Source organism: Nerophis ophidion, linkage group LG27 (assembly GCF_033978795.1).
Source record: "Nerophis ophidion isolate RoL-2023_Sa linkage group LG27, RoL_Noph_v1.0, whole genome shotgun sequence".
NCBI lineage: Eukaryota > Metazoa > Chordata > Actinopteri > Syngnathiformes > Syngnathidae > Nerophis > Nerophis ophidion.
Window position 1 is genome coordinate 377,831 of NC_084637.1, and position 16,283 is coordinate 394,113.

Consider the following 16,283-nt stretch of genomic DNA (forward strand, 5'->3'; position numbering starts at 1 on the left):
TTGGACTGAGGGGCCCACATTTCAGTTATTGGACTGGAAGGGCCACATTTCAGTTATTGGACTGAGGGGCCCACATTTCAGTTATTGGACTGGAAGGGCCACATTTCAGTTGTTGGACTGGAAGGGCCACTCTTCAGTTATTGGACTGGAAGGGCCACACTTCAGTTATTGGACTGGAAGGGCCACATTTCAGTTATTGGACTGAGGGGCCCACATTTCAGTTATTGGACTGGAAGGGCCACATTTCAGTTATTGGACTGAGGGGCCCACATTTCAGTTGTTGGACTGGAAGGGCCACTCTTCAGTTATTGGACTGGAAGGGCCACACTTCAGTTATTGGACTGGAAGGGCCACATTTCAGTTATTGGACTGAGGGGCCCACATTTCAGTTATTGGACTGGAAGGGCCACATTTCAGTTATTGGACTGAGGGGCCCACATTTCAGTTGTTGGACTGGAAGGGCCACTCTTCAGTTATTGGACTGGAAGGGCCACACTTCAGTTATTGGACTGGAAGGGCCACATTTCAGTTATTGGACTGAGGGGCCCACATTTCAGTTATTGGACTGGAAGGGCCACATTTCAGTTATTGGACTGAGGGGCCCACATTTCAGTTATTGGACTGGAAGGGCCACACTTCAGTTATTGGACTGGAAGGGCCACATTTAAGGTTGTGCTACCCAGATTCACATCTTGGATGAAGTGGTGTGGTGACAGATTTAAATCTAAGGGGAAAATCAGCACATTTGTGCAGCTTTTTTCACTGAAGTGAATGTCAAAATAGAGCCCATGATGCCTGACTACAAGTATCATTCATGTTTTTGTTGTAAGAACATCCACACAGCAAAATATGTGGCCCCAATCCCTTCAGGCAAAAGGGGTGGAGCCAATAACAAGGTGAAACGCACGTGTTCTGAGAAATGTGTGTAGCAAAAATAGACATAGAGTTAATTGTGTGTGTGACTTTGCCTTTTTGGTTGTATAAAAATAAGCATAATAAAGAAGAAGTGGAGTTGATAAGTGAGACCCCCTGCAGTTTTGGCTTCATGCAGCGACACATGGTGAGGTCAATTTAAGACGAGCAGTGCACATTGCGTGACACCTGCAACCTTATGTTTGCACTTGAGGCCCAAACATGTCTAATCAAAGGGCTTGGGGGGGGGGGGGAGAAACATCTATGAGCTGAATCTTACAATTGCAAGAATCAGGCGCAGTTTGACCCAGAGGAATAATGGGTGCATCCCTGCAAGGTAGCAGGGAGGAGGAGAAGTACTGTGGATGCAGCAAGTCAAAAAGACTTGGCAGGGAAGCTGAAAATAAAGACTTGATCAATGTCCAATTTGAAGTGTAATCTAGACCCACAATAGAGGGAAGTAGACAAAAGGAGAGCAAATATAGGGAGGAGAGATGATATTCTCCAAAAAGTATGAATGGAATAGAAACAATGAGCAGGGTTTAAGCGGGACCAGGTCAGTACTTTAGAGGAGTGGTCCTGTCCACCAAAAACTCCAAACAAGCCCTACCAATTCCTGTGCTGGATGTTGTGTTGGCAGCAGACAATTCCTCGATGCCAACATCCCACATAGCCACAGTATGACATTTGTGAAAAACTAGAAACCTCTCCAACCCGGATGATGTTCAATCTTCATCGGAGGTGCTCTTCTCGAGCGACGCCCGCCAAGGTGGAATTATGGGAGGCTGATATAATAATGACAGTGTGCAGAAGGACCAGCGCCAGAAGGCAGATCTTCAGCCTCCCACTCCACAGTCTCGGGCTGGCGATGGAGGTGACCGAGGCCCCCTTGGGGAGGCAGGAGGAGGCAGTCCTTTTTTGGGCCTCGCCTGAGGGGCCCTTCATGTTGGAGTCCCATCGCACGTCACAGCACACAGCTTTGCTCTCTGGCGGATTCTCTCTCAACAATCCTGAAACGGGGTGACAAAGCCAAAAACAACATCTTTTCCATTAGCATTTGAGAAAGTGTCAGTCCATCAAGCAAGTCCAAGGCATGAACCTGTACAGATGAAACTGGGGGTGCCACCGTGGATTAAGTCATCGTTGTCGGGCAGGATGAATGGACAGCTCTGTTGGACCTCCAGACAGTACTGCTGGCACGACACCTTTCTCCGACATGATTGCTGGCTTGTGTGGAAATACTGAGCACACAGCCAGGGCTTGTACGCTGTCTGTGGACGACACAGAACAAACCATCACAACAAAAATACTGAGCACACAGCCAGGGTTTGTACGCTGTCTGTGGACGACATAGAACAAACCATCACAACAAAAATACTGAGCACACAGCCAGGGTTTGTACGCTGTCTGTGGACGACACAGAACAATCCATCACAACAAAAATACTGAGCACACAGCCAGGGTTTGTACGCTGTCTGTGGACGACACAGAACAAACCATCACAATAAAAATACTGAGCACACAGCCAGGGTTTGTACGCTGTCTGTGGACGACACAGAACAAACCATCACAATAAAAATACTGAGCACACAGCCAGGGTTTGTACGCTGTCTGTGGACGACACAGAACAAACCATCACAACAAAAATACTGAGCACACAGCCAGGGTTTGTACGCTGTCTGTGGACGACACAGAACAAACCATCACAACAAAAATACTGAGCACACAGCCAGGGTTTGTACGCTGTCTGTGGGCGACACAGAACAAACCATCACAACAAAAATACTGAGCACACATCCAGGGTTTGTACGCTGTCTGTGGACGACACAGAACAAACCATCACAATAAAAATACTGAGCACACATCCAGGGTTTGTACGCTGTCTGTGGACGACACAGAACAATCCATCACAATAAAATACTGAGCACACAGCCAGGGTTTGTACGCTGTCTGTGGACGACACAGAACAATCCATCACAATAAAAATACTGAGCACACAGCCAGGGCTTGTACGCTGTCTGTGGACGACACAGAACAATCCATCACAATAAAATACTGAGCACACAGCCAGGGTTTGTACGCTGTCTGTGGACGACACAGAACAAACCATCACAATAAAAATACTGAGCACACAGCCAGGGTTTGTACGCTGTCTGTGGACGACACAGAACAATCCATCACAACAAAAATACTGAGCACACAGCCAGGGTTTGTACGCTGTCTGTGGACGACACAGAACAAACCATCACAACAAAAATACTGAGCACACAGCCAGGGTTTGTACGCTGTCTGTGGACGACACAGAACAAACCATCACAACAAAAATACTGAGCACACAGCCAGGGTTTGTACGCTGTCTGTGGACGACACAGAACAAACCATCACAACAAAAATACTGAGCACACATCCAGGGTTTGTACGCTGTCTGTGGACGACACAGAACAAACCATCACAATAAAAATACTGAGCACACAGCCAGGGTTTGTACGCTGTCTGTGGACGACACAGAACAAACCATCACAACAAAAATACTGAGCACACAGCCAGGGTTTGTACGCTGTCTGTGGACGACACAGAACAAACCATCACAATAAAAATACTGAGCACACAGCCAGGGTTTGTACGCTGTCTGTGGACGACACAGAACAATCCATCACAACAAAAATACTGAGCACACAGCCAGGGTTTGTACGCTGTCTGTGGACGACACAGAACAATCCATCACAACAAAAATACTGAGCACACATCCAGGGTTTGTACGCTGTCTGTGGACGACACAGAACAAACCATCACAATAAAAATACTGAGCACACAGCCAGGGTTTGTACGCTGTCTGTGGACGACACAGAACAAACCATCACAACAAAAATACTGAGCACACAGCCAGGTTTGTACGCTGTCTGTGGACGACACAGAACAAACCATCACAACAAAAATACTGAGCACACAGCCAGGGTTTGTACGCTGTCTGTGGACGACACAGAACAAACCATCACAATAAAAATACTGAGCACACAGCCAGGGTTTGTACGCTGTCTGTGGACGACACAGAACAATCCATCACAACAAAAATACTGAGCACACAGCCAGGTTTGTACGCTGTCTGTGGACGACACAGAACAAACCATCACAACAAAAATACTGAGCACACAGCCAGGGTTTGTACGCTGTCTGTGGACGACACAGAACAATCCATCACAACAAAAAGACAGCATGGAAGGTCAGAGGTGTTTGCTAACCTTCACAAAGTCAAAAAAAGTTTTCAAGTCAATTATTTCACTCATATTAGGTTTTGCATAGAGATGTCTGATAATATCGAACTGCTGATATTATTGGCCGATAAATGCTTTAAAACATCGGAAATTATCGGTATCGGTTTCAAAAAGTCAAATGTGTGACTTTTAATAATGCCGCTGTGTACACAGAGTAGGGAGAGAAGTACAGAGCACCAATAAACCTTAAAGGCACTGCCTTTGTGTGCCAGCCCAATCCCATAATATCTACGGCTTTTCACACACACAGGTGAATGCAAACATACTTAGTCAACAGCCATACGCAGGTCACATTGAGGGTGGCCGTAAAAACAACGCCAACACTGTTACAAATATGCGCCACACTGTGAAGCCACACCAAACAAGAATGACAAACACATTTTGGGAGAACAGCCGCACCGTAACACAACATAAACCCAACACAACAAAGACCCAGAACCCATTGCAGCACTAACACTTCCTGGTATGCTACAATACACACCCCCTGCCACCAAACTCCGCACCACCCGACCCCGCCCACCTCAACCTCCTCATGCTCTCTTAGGGAGAGCATGTCGCAAATTCCAAGCTGCTGTTTTGAGGCATGTTAAAACAAATAATGCACATTTGTGGAGGACGCTAAACAAATTGTCATCATAGCACCCCCTTATTATTGTTGTTAGGGTGAAAACCAGCAGATAGTCATGAGAAAGGTTGCTCTGAAAGTCGGTAGTCTCCCAGAAAAATTGAGATGGTTGGCAAATGTGATGTCAAGCGGCATTCAAATAAAACTCGCGGGCCGCACTGATATTACATTTTCATATTAAGGTGCGGGCCGCGTGTCTGAGACCTTTGGTTAATACATAGCACAAAGCAAAACAATCTTTGTACGCTGTGTTATTTCATTTTAAATTTCAAAAGAGTCTTGTGGCTCCCATACTTTTCTTTATTTTGTGAAACGGGTCAAAAGGGCTCTTTGAGTGGTAAAGGTTGGCGACCCCTGCTGTAGATGATGGTACATATGTAGAAAATAAACCACATGATGTTAGTACATCAATCCAGGGAAATGATCAAACTACATACATGACATAATGCAATTTGATTTTGATATTTGTTTTTATCTAGATTTATTGAAAATGAACACCATTGAGTTGACTGACGAACATTATCACATCATTCATTCAGAAAATACAAATAACGACAAATAAAGATAGAATACTATCCAGAGCAACATGTAAGTGTAAAAAAACAACAACATTATGATTTGTACATTTTCAGAATGTGCTTCTTCTATGTTTAAACACAGAAAAAAATGGGAAGGTGTCTTTATTTTTAAGTTATTGTGCAGGGATTTTACCCTTCCGGCCCACTTTGGAGTAGATTTTTCTCCATGTGGCCCCCCATCTAAAATGAGTTTGACACCCCTGGTCTAGACATTTGCTGGAGGCTGGTGGGCAACCTGGGACAGAGTTGGCTTTCTTGGTTGCTTTGTTGGGTGTGTTCCTGTCTCTAGCCGTGCTGGACGATGTTGGGTGTGTTCCTGTCTCTAGCCGTGCTGGACGATGTTGGGTGTGTTCCTGTCTCTAGCCGTGCTGGACGATGTTGGGTGTGTTCCTGTCTCTAGCCGTGCTGGACGATGTTGGGTGTGTTCCTGTCTCTAGCCGTGCTGGACGATGTTGGGTGTGTTCCTGTCTCTAGCCGTGCTGGACGATGTTGGGTGTGTTCCTGTCTCTAGCCGTGCTGGACGATGTTGGGTGTGTTCCTGTCTCTAGCCGTGCTGGACGATGTTGGGTGTGTTCCTGTCTCTAGCCGTGCTGGACGATGTTGGGTATGTTCCTGTCTCTAGCCGTGCTGGACGATGTTGGGTGTGTTCCTGTCTCTAGCCGTGCTGGACGATGTTGGGTGTGTTCCTGTCTCTAGCCGTGCTGGACGATGTTGGGTGTGTTCCTGTCTCTAGCCGTGCTGGACGATGTTGGGTGTGTTCCTGTCTCTAGCCGTGCTGGACGATGTTGGGTGTGTTCCTGTCTCTAGCCGTGCTGGACGATGTTGGGTGTGTTCCTGTCTCTAGCCGTGCTGGACGATGTTGGGTGTGTTCCTGTCTCTAGCCGTGCTGGACGATGTTGGGTGTGTTCCTGTCTCTAGCCGTGCTGCACACACCCCGGCAGACATTGGCGTGGAGCACTGCAAAGTACCGGTTCGCCATTTTTCTTTTTACAGTCATGACGTCGCGTCGTCGTAACGTCATGACATTACTAGTTTTACGAGCAGAGGAGCATGTTCGGCAGCGCACACACACTGAGTACTTACAAGTAGGCCCAGTGTGTAGACAGACCAGAAAGAATGGACGCATTTTGGTGTAAAAAGTAAAGATAAAGGTGAAGTTATAACACTGAAACACCATCAGGAAGAGCTGCTTTAAGACATGGCTAGCTAGCTAGCGGCTAATGTCCATCCGCCATCGGCAATGTTTAAGCTAGGGTGTACCCCGCCTTCCGCCCGAATGCACCTGAGATTGGCTCCAGCGACCCCGAAGGGGACAAGCGGTAGAAAATGGATGGATGGATGGATGCATCACTAATCCTGGCCTGCATTTCGACAAATTGAGTTTTTACAATTACGATTATCACTGGAGGAAGAGGGATAGCTAAACATGCTTCACTGCACACCCTAAGATACAATAGCTCAACTCTGTCACAATGTAAACAGACGCCATGAGGGGATCTACACCTGACACCACTGTAATGATACCAAGTACAAGAGCGTATCAAGTCGATACTACAATGATTATATTAATATTTTTTATTGTCACAAAATATATATAAATATATATTTTTTAATTCATATTATATTCATAAACTCAGTAAGTATGTCCCTGGACATTATGTTAGACCCACTATGGACTGGACTCTTACACTATTATGTTAGATCCACTATGGACTGGACTCTCACACTATTATGTTAGATCCACTATGGACTGGACTCTCACACTATTATGTTAGATCCACTATGGACTGGACTCTTACACTATTATGTTGGATCCACTATGGACTGGAATCTCACACTATTATGTTAGATCCACTATGGACTGGACTCTCACACTATTATGTTAGATCCACTATGGACTGGACTCTCACACTATTCATTTAGATCCACTATGGACTGGACTCTCACACTATTATGTTAGCTCCACTGTGGACTGGACTCTCACACTATTATGTTAGACCCACTATGGACTGGACTCTTACACTATTATGTTAGATCCACTATGGACTGGACTCTCACACTATTATGTTAGATCCACTGTGGACTGGACTCTTACACTATTATGTTAGATCCACTATGGACTGGACTCTCACACTATTATGTTGGATCCACTATGGACTGGACTCTCATACTATTATGTTAGATCCACTATGGACTGGACTCTCACACTATTATGTTAGATCCACTATGGACTGGACTCTTACACTATTATGTTAGATCCACTATGGACTGGACTCTTACACTATTATGTTGGATCCACTATGGACTGGAATCTCACACTATTATGTTAGATCCACTATGGACTGGACTCTCACACTATTATGTTAGACCCACTATGGACTGGACTCTTACACTATTATGTTAGATCCACTATGGACTGGACTCTCACACTATTATGTTAGATCCACTGTGGACTGGACTCTTACACTATTATGTTAGATCCACTATGGACTGGACTCTCACACTATTATGTTAGATCCACTATGGACTGGACTCTCATACTATTATGTTAGATCCACTATGGACTGGACTCTCACACTATTATGTTAGATCCACTATGGACTGGACTCTTACACTATTATGTTAGATCCACTATGGACTGGGCTCTTACACTATTATGTTAGATCCACTATGGACTGGACTCTCACACTATTATGTTAGATCCACTATGGACTGGACTCTCACTATTATGTTAGATCCACCATGGACTGGACTCTCACACTGTTATGTTAGATCCACTATGGACTGGACTCTCACACTATTATGTTAGATCCACTATGGACTGGACTCTCACACTATTATGTTAGATCCACTATGGACTGGACTCTCACTATTATGTTATATCCACTATGGACTGGACTCTCACACTGTTATGTTAGATCCACTATGGACTGGACTCACACTATTAGGTTAGATCCACTATGGACTGGACTCACACTATTAGGTTAGATCCACTATGGACTGGACTCACACTATTAGGTTAGATCCACTATGGACTGGACTCTTACACTATTATGTTGGATCCACTATGGACTGGACTCTTACACTATTATGTTAGATCCACTCTGGACTGGACTCTCACTATAATGTTAGATGCACTATAGACTGGACTCTCACTATTATGTTAGATCCACTATGTACTGGACTCTCACACAATGATGTTAGATCCACTATGGACTGGACTCTCACACTATTATGTTAGATCCACTATGGACTGGACCCTCACACTATTATGTTAGATCCACTATGGACTGGACTCTCACACTATTATGTTGGATCCACTATGGACTGGACTCTCACTATTATGTTAGATCCACTATGGACTGGACTCTCACACTATTATGTTAGATCCACTATGGACTGGACTCTCACACTATTATGTTAGATCCACTATGGACTGGACTCTCACACTATTATGTTAGATCCACTATGGACTGGACTCACACTATTATGTTAGATCCACTATGGACTGGACTCTCACACTATTATGTTGGATCCACTATGGACTGGAATCTCACACTATTATGTTAGATCCACTATGGACTGGACTCTCACACTATTATGTTAGATCCACTATGGACTGGACTCTCACACTATTAATTTAGATCCACTATGGACTGGACTCTCACACTATTATGTTAGCTCCACTGTGGACTGGACTCTCACACTATTATGTTAGACCCACTATGGACTGGACTCTTACACTATTATGTTAGATCCACTATGGACTGGACTCTCACACTATTATGTTAGATCCACTGTGGACTGGACTCTTACACTATTATGTTAGATCCACTATGGACTGGACTCTCACACTATTATGTTGGATCCACTATGGACTGGACTCTCATACTATTATGTTAGATCCACTATGGACTGGACTCTCACACTATTATGTTAGATCCACTATGGACTGGACTCTCACACTATTATGTTAGATCCACTGTGGACTGGACTCTTACACTATTATGTTAGATCCACTATGGACTGGACTCTCACACTATTATGTTAGATCCACTATGGACTGGACTCTCATACTATTATGTTAGATCCACTATGGACTGGACTCTCACACTATTATGTTAGATCCACTATGGACTGGACTCTTACACTATTATGTTAGATCCACTATGGACTGGGCTCTTACACTATTATGTTAGATCCACTATGGACTGGACTCTCACACTATTATGTTAGATCCACTATGGACTGGACTCTCACTATTATGTTAGATCCACCATGGACTGGACTCTCACACTGTTATGTTAGATCCACTATGGACTGGACTCTCACACTATTATGTTAGATCCACTATGGACTGGACTCTCACACTATTATGTTAGATCCACTATGGACTGGACTCTCACTATTATGTTATATCCACTATGGACTGGACTCTCACACTGTTATGTTAGATCCACTATGGACTGGACTCACACTATTAGGTTAGATCCACTATGGACTGGACTCACACTATTAGGTTAGATCCACTATGGACTGGACTCACACTATTAGGTTAGATCCACTATGGACTGGACTCTTACACTATTATGTTGGATCCACTATGGACTGGACTCTTACACTATTATGTTAGATCCACTCTGGACTGGACTCTCACTATAATGTTAGATGCACTATAGACTGGACTCTCACTATTATGTTAGATCCACTATGTACTGGACTCTCACACAATGATGTTAGATCCACTATGGACTGGACTCTCACACTATTATGTTAGATCCACTATGGACTGGACCCTCACACTATTATGTTAGATCCACTATGGACTGGACTCTCACACTATTATGTTGGATCCACTATGGACTGGACTCTCACTATTATGTTAGATCCACTATGGACTGGACTCTCACACTATTATGTTAGATCCACTATGGACTGGACTCTCACACTATTATGTTAGATCCACTATGGACTGGACTCTCACACTATTATGTTAGATCCACTATGGACTGGACTCACACTATTATGTTAGATCCACTATGGACTGGACTCTCACACTATTATGTTGGATCCACTATGGACTGGACTCTCACTATTATGTTAGATCCACTATGGACTGGACTCTCACACTATTATGTTAGATCCACTATGGACTGGACTCTCACACTATTATGTTAGATCCACTATCGACTGGACTCTCACACTATTATGTTAGATCCACTATGGACTGGACTCACACTATTATGTTAGATCCACTATGGACTGGACTCTCACACTATTATGTTAGATCCACCATGGACTGGACTCTCACACTATTATGTTAGATCCACTATGGACTGGACTCTCACACTATTATGTTAGATCCACTATGGACTGGACTCTTACTATTATGTTAGATCCACTATGGACTGGACTCTCACTATTATGTTAGATCCACTATGGACTGGACTCTCAAACTATTATGTTAGATCCATTATGGACTGGACTCTCACTATTATGTTAGATCCACTATGGACTGGACTCTCACACCATTATGTTAGATCCACTATGGACTGGACTCTCACTATTATGTTAGATCCACTATGGACTGGACTCTCACACTATTATGTTAGACCCACTATGGACTGGACTCTCACAATTATGTTAGATCCACTATGCCCTGAACTCTCACACTATTATGTTAGATCCACTATGGACTGGACTCTCACTATTATGTTAGATCCACTATGGACTGGACTCTCACACTATTATGTTAAATCCACTATGGACTGGACTCTTACTATTATGTTAGATCCACTATGGACTGGACTCTCACTATTATGTTAGATCCACTATGGACTGGACTCTCACTATTATGTTAGATCCACTATGGACTGGACTCTCACACTATTATGTTAGATCCACTATGGACTGGACTCTCAAACTATTATGTTAGATCCATTATGGACTGGACTCTCACTATTATGTTAGATCCACTATGGACTGGACTCTCACACCATTATGTTAGATCCACTATGGACTGGACTCTCACTATTATGTTAGATCCACTATGGACTGGACTCTCACACTATTATGTTAAATCCACTATGGACTGGACTCTCACAATTATGTTAGATCCACTATGGACTGGACTCTCACACTATTATGTTAGATCCACTATGGACTGGACTCTCACACCATTATGTTAGATCCACTATGGACTGGACTCTCACACTATTATGTTAGATCCACTATGGACTGGACTCTCACACCATTATGTTAGATCCACTATGGACTGGACTCTCACACTATTATGTTAAATCCACTATGGACTGGACTCTCACAATTATGTTAGATCCACTATGGACTGGACTCTCACACTATTATGTTAGATCCACTATGGACTGGACTCTCACACCATTATGTTAGATCCACTATGGACTGGACTCTCACACCATTATGTTAGATCCACTATGGACTGGACTCTCACACTATTATGTTAGATCCACTATGGACTGGACTCTCACTATTATGTTAGATCCACTATGGACTGGACTCTCACACTATTATGTTAAATCCACTATGGACTGGACTCTCACAATTATGTTAGATCCACTATGGACTGGACTCTCACACTATTATGTTAGATCCACTATGGACTGGACTCTCACACCATTATGTTAGATCCACTATGGACTGGACTCTCACTATTATGTTAGATCCACTAAGGACTGGACTCTCACACTATTATGTTAAATCCACTATGGACTGGACTCCCACAATTATGTTAGATCCACTATGGACTGGACTCTCACACTATTATGTTAGATCCACTATGGACTGGACTCTCATACTATCACTAGCCTGTGTGTACGTGTAGCGGCGCCCTGATCACTAGCCTGTGTGTACGTGTAGCGGCGCCCTGATCACTAGCCTGTGTGTACGTGTAGCGGCGCCCTGATCACTAGCCTGTGTGTACGTGTAGCGGCGCCCTGATCACTAGCCTGTGTGTACGTGTAGCGGCGCCCTGACCACTAGCCTGTGTGTACGTGTAGCGGCGCCCTGATCACTAGCCTGTGTGTACGTGTAGCGGCGCCCTGACCACTAGCCTGTGTGTACGTGTAGCGGCGCCCTGATCACTAGCCTGTGTGTACGTGTAGCGGCGCCCTGACCACTAGCCTGTGTGTACGTGTAGCGGCGCCCTGATCACTAGCCTGTGTGTACGTGTAGCGGCGCCCTGATCACTAGCCTGTGTGTACGTGTAGCGGCGCCCTGATCACTAGCCTGTGTGTACGTGTAGCGGCGCCCTGATCACTAGCCTGTGTGTACGTGTAGCGGCGCCCTGATCACTAGCCTGTGTGTACGTGTAGCGGCGCCCTGACCACTAGCCTGTGTGTACGTGTAGCGGCGCCCTGATCACTAGCCTGTGTGTACGTGTAGCGGCGCCCTGATCACTAGCCTGTGTGTACGTGTAGCGGCGCCCTGATCACTAGCCTGTGTGTACGTGTAGCGGCGCCCTGATCACTAGCCTGTGTGTACGTGTAGCGGCGCCCTGATCACTAGCCTGTGTGTACGTGTAGCGGCGCCCTGACCACTAGCCTGTGTGTACGTGTAGCGGCGCCCTGATCACTAGCCTGTGTGTACGTGTAGCGGCGCCCTGACCACTAGCCTGTGTGTACGTGTAGCGGCGCCCTGATCACTAGCCTGTGTGTACGTGTAGCGGCGCCCTGATCACTAGCCTGTGTGTACGTGTAGCGGCGCCCTGATCACTAGCCTGTGTGTACGTGTAGCGGCGCCCTGATCACTAGCCTGTGTGTACGTGTAGCGGCGCCCTGACCACTAGCCTGTGTGTACGTGTAGCGGCGCCCTGATCACTAGCCTGTGTGTACGTGTAGCGGCGCCCTGATCACTAGCCTGTGTGTACGTGTAGCGGCGCCCTGACCACTAGCCTGTGTGTACGTGTAGCGGCGCCCTGATCACTAGCCTGTGTGTACGTGTAGCGGCGCCCTGACCACTAGCCTGTGTGTACGTGTAGCGGCGCCCTGACCACTAGCCTGTGTGTACGTGTAGCGGCGCCCTGACCACTAGCCTGTGTGTACGTGTAGCGGCGCCCTGATCACTAGCCTGTGTGTACGTGTAGCGGCGCCCTGACCACTAGCCTGTGTGTACGTGTAGCGGCGCCCTGACCACTAGCCTGTGTGTACGTGTAGCGGCGCCCTGATCACTAGCCTGTGTGTACGTGTAGCGGCGCCCTGACCACTAGCCTGTGTGTACGTGTAGCGGCGCCCTGATCACTAGCCTGTGTGTACGTGTAGCGGCGCCCTGACCACTAGCCTGTGTGCCAGTCTCGACATCAGCAAGTGCTAAGGTGCTTCCTCGCTTCCTTTGCTAGTGACACTTTATTGTAGATCATAAATCATGCCTCTCACCTGGATAGTAGAAGAGGACGTATTCCGACATGATGGTACACTTTGACAGCCAATTTAGACCCGGGAATGGTGAGAACGACACGAAAAGACGCTTGGTTCCACTCCCCTTTTCTTCGTGAGGATTATGAGTCATTTTTCATCTAAAACGGGCATATAACAAGATTCTATCAGTCGGCATCCTAATGACAGCAGACATTGCACAGTAAGTGATGTTGTATTAGGTTTGTTGGCTCTAATGAAATCTGCAGTGAGCAGCAATCTGTGATGTAGTGAGGGAGAGCAGACCTTGTGATGCATTTTTGAAAGGAATTAGCCGCGTATACTTAAACTGATCAAAATATGTAGATATTAAATGTTATTAATAATGTGCTTGTTACTACATGACATATATACTTACATCATGTATATATTACATGTTATTATGAATGTTACTACATGACATATATACTTACATCATGTATATATTACATGTTATTATGAATGTTACTACATGACATATATACTTACATCATGTATATATTACATGTTATTATGAATGTTACTACATGACATATATGCTTACATCGTGTATATATTACATGTTATGAATGTTACTACATGACATATACTTACATCATGTATATATTACATGTTGTTATGAATGTTACTAGATACTACATATATACATTACATGTTATGAATGTTACTACATGACATATATACTTACATCATGTATATATTACATGTTATTATGAATGTTACTAGATACTACATACTTACATCATGTATACATTACATGTTATGTTACTACATGACATATATACTTACATCATGTATATATTACATGTTATGAATGTTACTACATGACATATATACTTACATCATGTATATATTACATGTTATGAATGTTACTACATGACATATATACTTACATCATGTATATATTACATGTTATGAATGTTACTACATGACATATATACTTACATCATGTATATATTACATGTTATTATGAATGTTACTACATGACATATATACTTACATCGTGTATATATTACATGTTATTATGAATGTTACTACATGACATATATACTTACATCATGTATATATTACATGTTATTATGAATGTTACTACATGACATATATACTTACATCATGTATATATTACATGTTATTATGAATGTTACCACATGACGTATACTTACATCATGTATATATTACATGCTATTATGAATGTTACTACATGACATATATACTTACATCATGTATATATTACATGTTATTATGAATGTTACTACATGACATATATACTTACATCATGTATATATTACATGTTATTATGAATGTTACTACATGACATATATGCTTACATCGTGTATATATTACATGTTATTATGAATGTTACTACATGACATATATACTTACATCATGTATATATTACATGTTATGAATGTTACTACATGACATATATACTTACATCATGTATATACTACATGTTATGAATGTTACTACATGACATATATACTTACATCATGTATATATTACATGTTGTTATGAATGTTACTAGATACTACATATATACATTACATGTTATGAATGTTACTACATGACATATATACTTACATCATGTATATATTACATGTTATTATGAATGTTACTAGATACTACATACTTACATCATGTATACATTACATGTTATGTTACTACTACATGACATATATACTTACATCATGTATATATTACATGTTATGAATGTTACTACATGACATATATACTTACATCATGTATATATTACATGTTATGAATGTTACTACATGACATATATACTTACATCATGTATATATTACATGTTGTTATGAATGTTACTAGATACTACATGTATACATTACATGATATGAATGTTACTACATGACATATATACTTACATCATGTATATATTACATGTTATTATGAATGTTACTAGATACTACATACTTACATCATGTATACATTACAAGTTATGAATGTTACTACATGACATATATACTTACATCATGTATATATTACATGTTATGAATGTTACTACATGACATATATACTTACATCATGTATATATTACATGTTATGAAAGTTACTACATGACATATATACTTACATCATGTATATATTACATGTTATTATGAATGTTACTACATGACATATATACTTACATCATGTATATATTACATGTTATTATGAATGTTACTACATGACATATATACTTACATCATGTATATATTACATGTTATGAATGTTACTACATGACATATACTTACATCATGTATATATTACATGTTGTTATGAATGTTACTAGATACTACATATATACTTACATCATGTATATATTACATGTTATTATGAATGTTACTAGATACTACATATATACTTACATCATGTATATATTACATGTTATTATGAATGTTACTACATGACATATATACTTACATCATGTATATATTACATGTTATTATGAATGTTACTACATGACATATAT

The 16,283-nt window shown here is 42.6% G+C and overlaps 1 protein-coding gene across 1 annotated transcript in view; it reads right to left on the bottom strand.

Moving 5' to 3' along the window:
* Window positions 1–474: 474 nt before the first annotated feature.
* Window positions 475–16,283, bottom strand: part of nalf1a (NALCN channel auxiliary factor 1a) — a 28,105-nt gene continuing 12,296 nt past the window's right edge. Inside the window, exons 2-3 of the mRNA XM_061889108.1 lie at window positions 2,012–2,183; window positions 475–1,922 (exon numbers count right to left, since the gene is read on the bottom strand). Coding sequence (XP_061745092.1) covers window positions 1,645–1,922; window positions 2,012–2,183 — 450 coding nt within the window. The 3' untranslated portion in view covers window positions 475–1,644. The remainder of the gene's footprint in view (window positions 1,923–2,011; window positions 2,184–16,283) is intronic.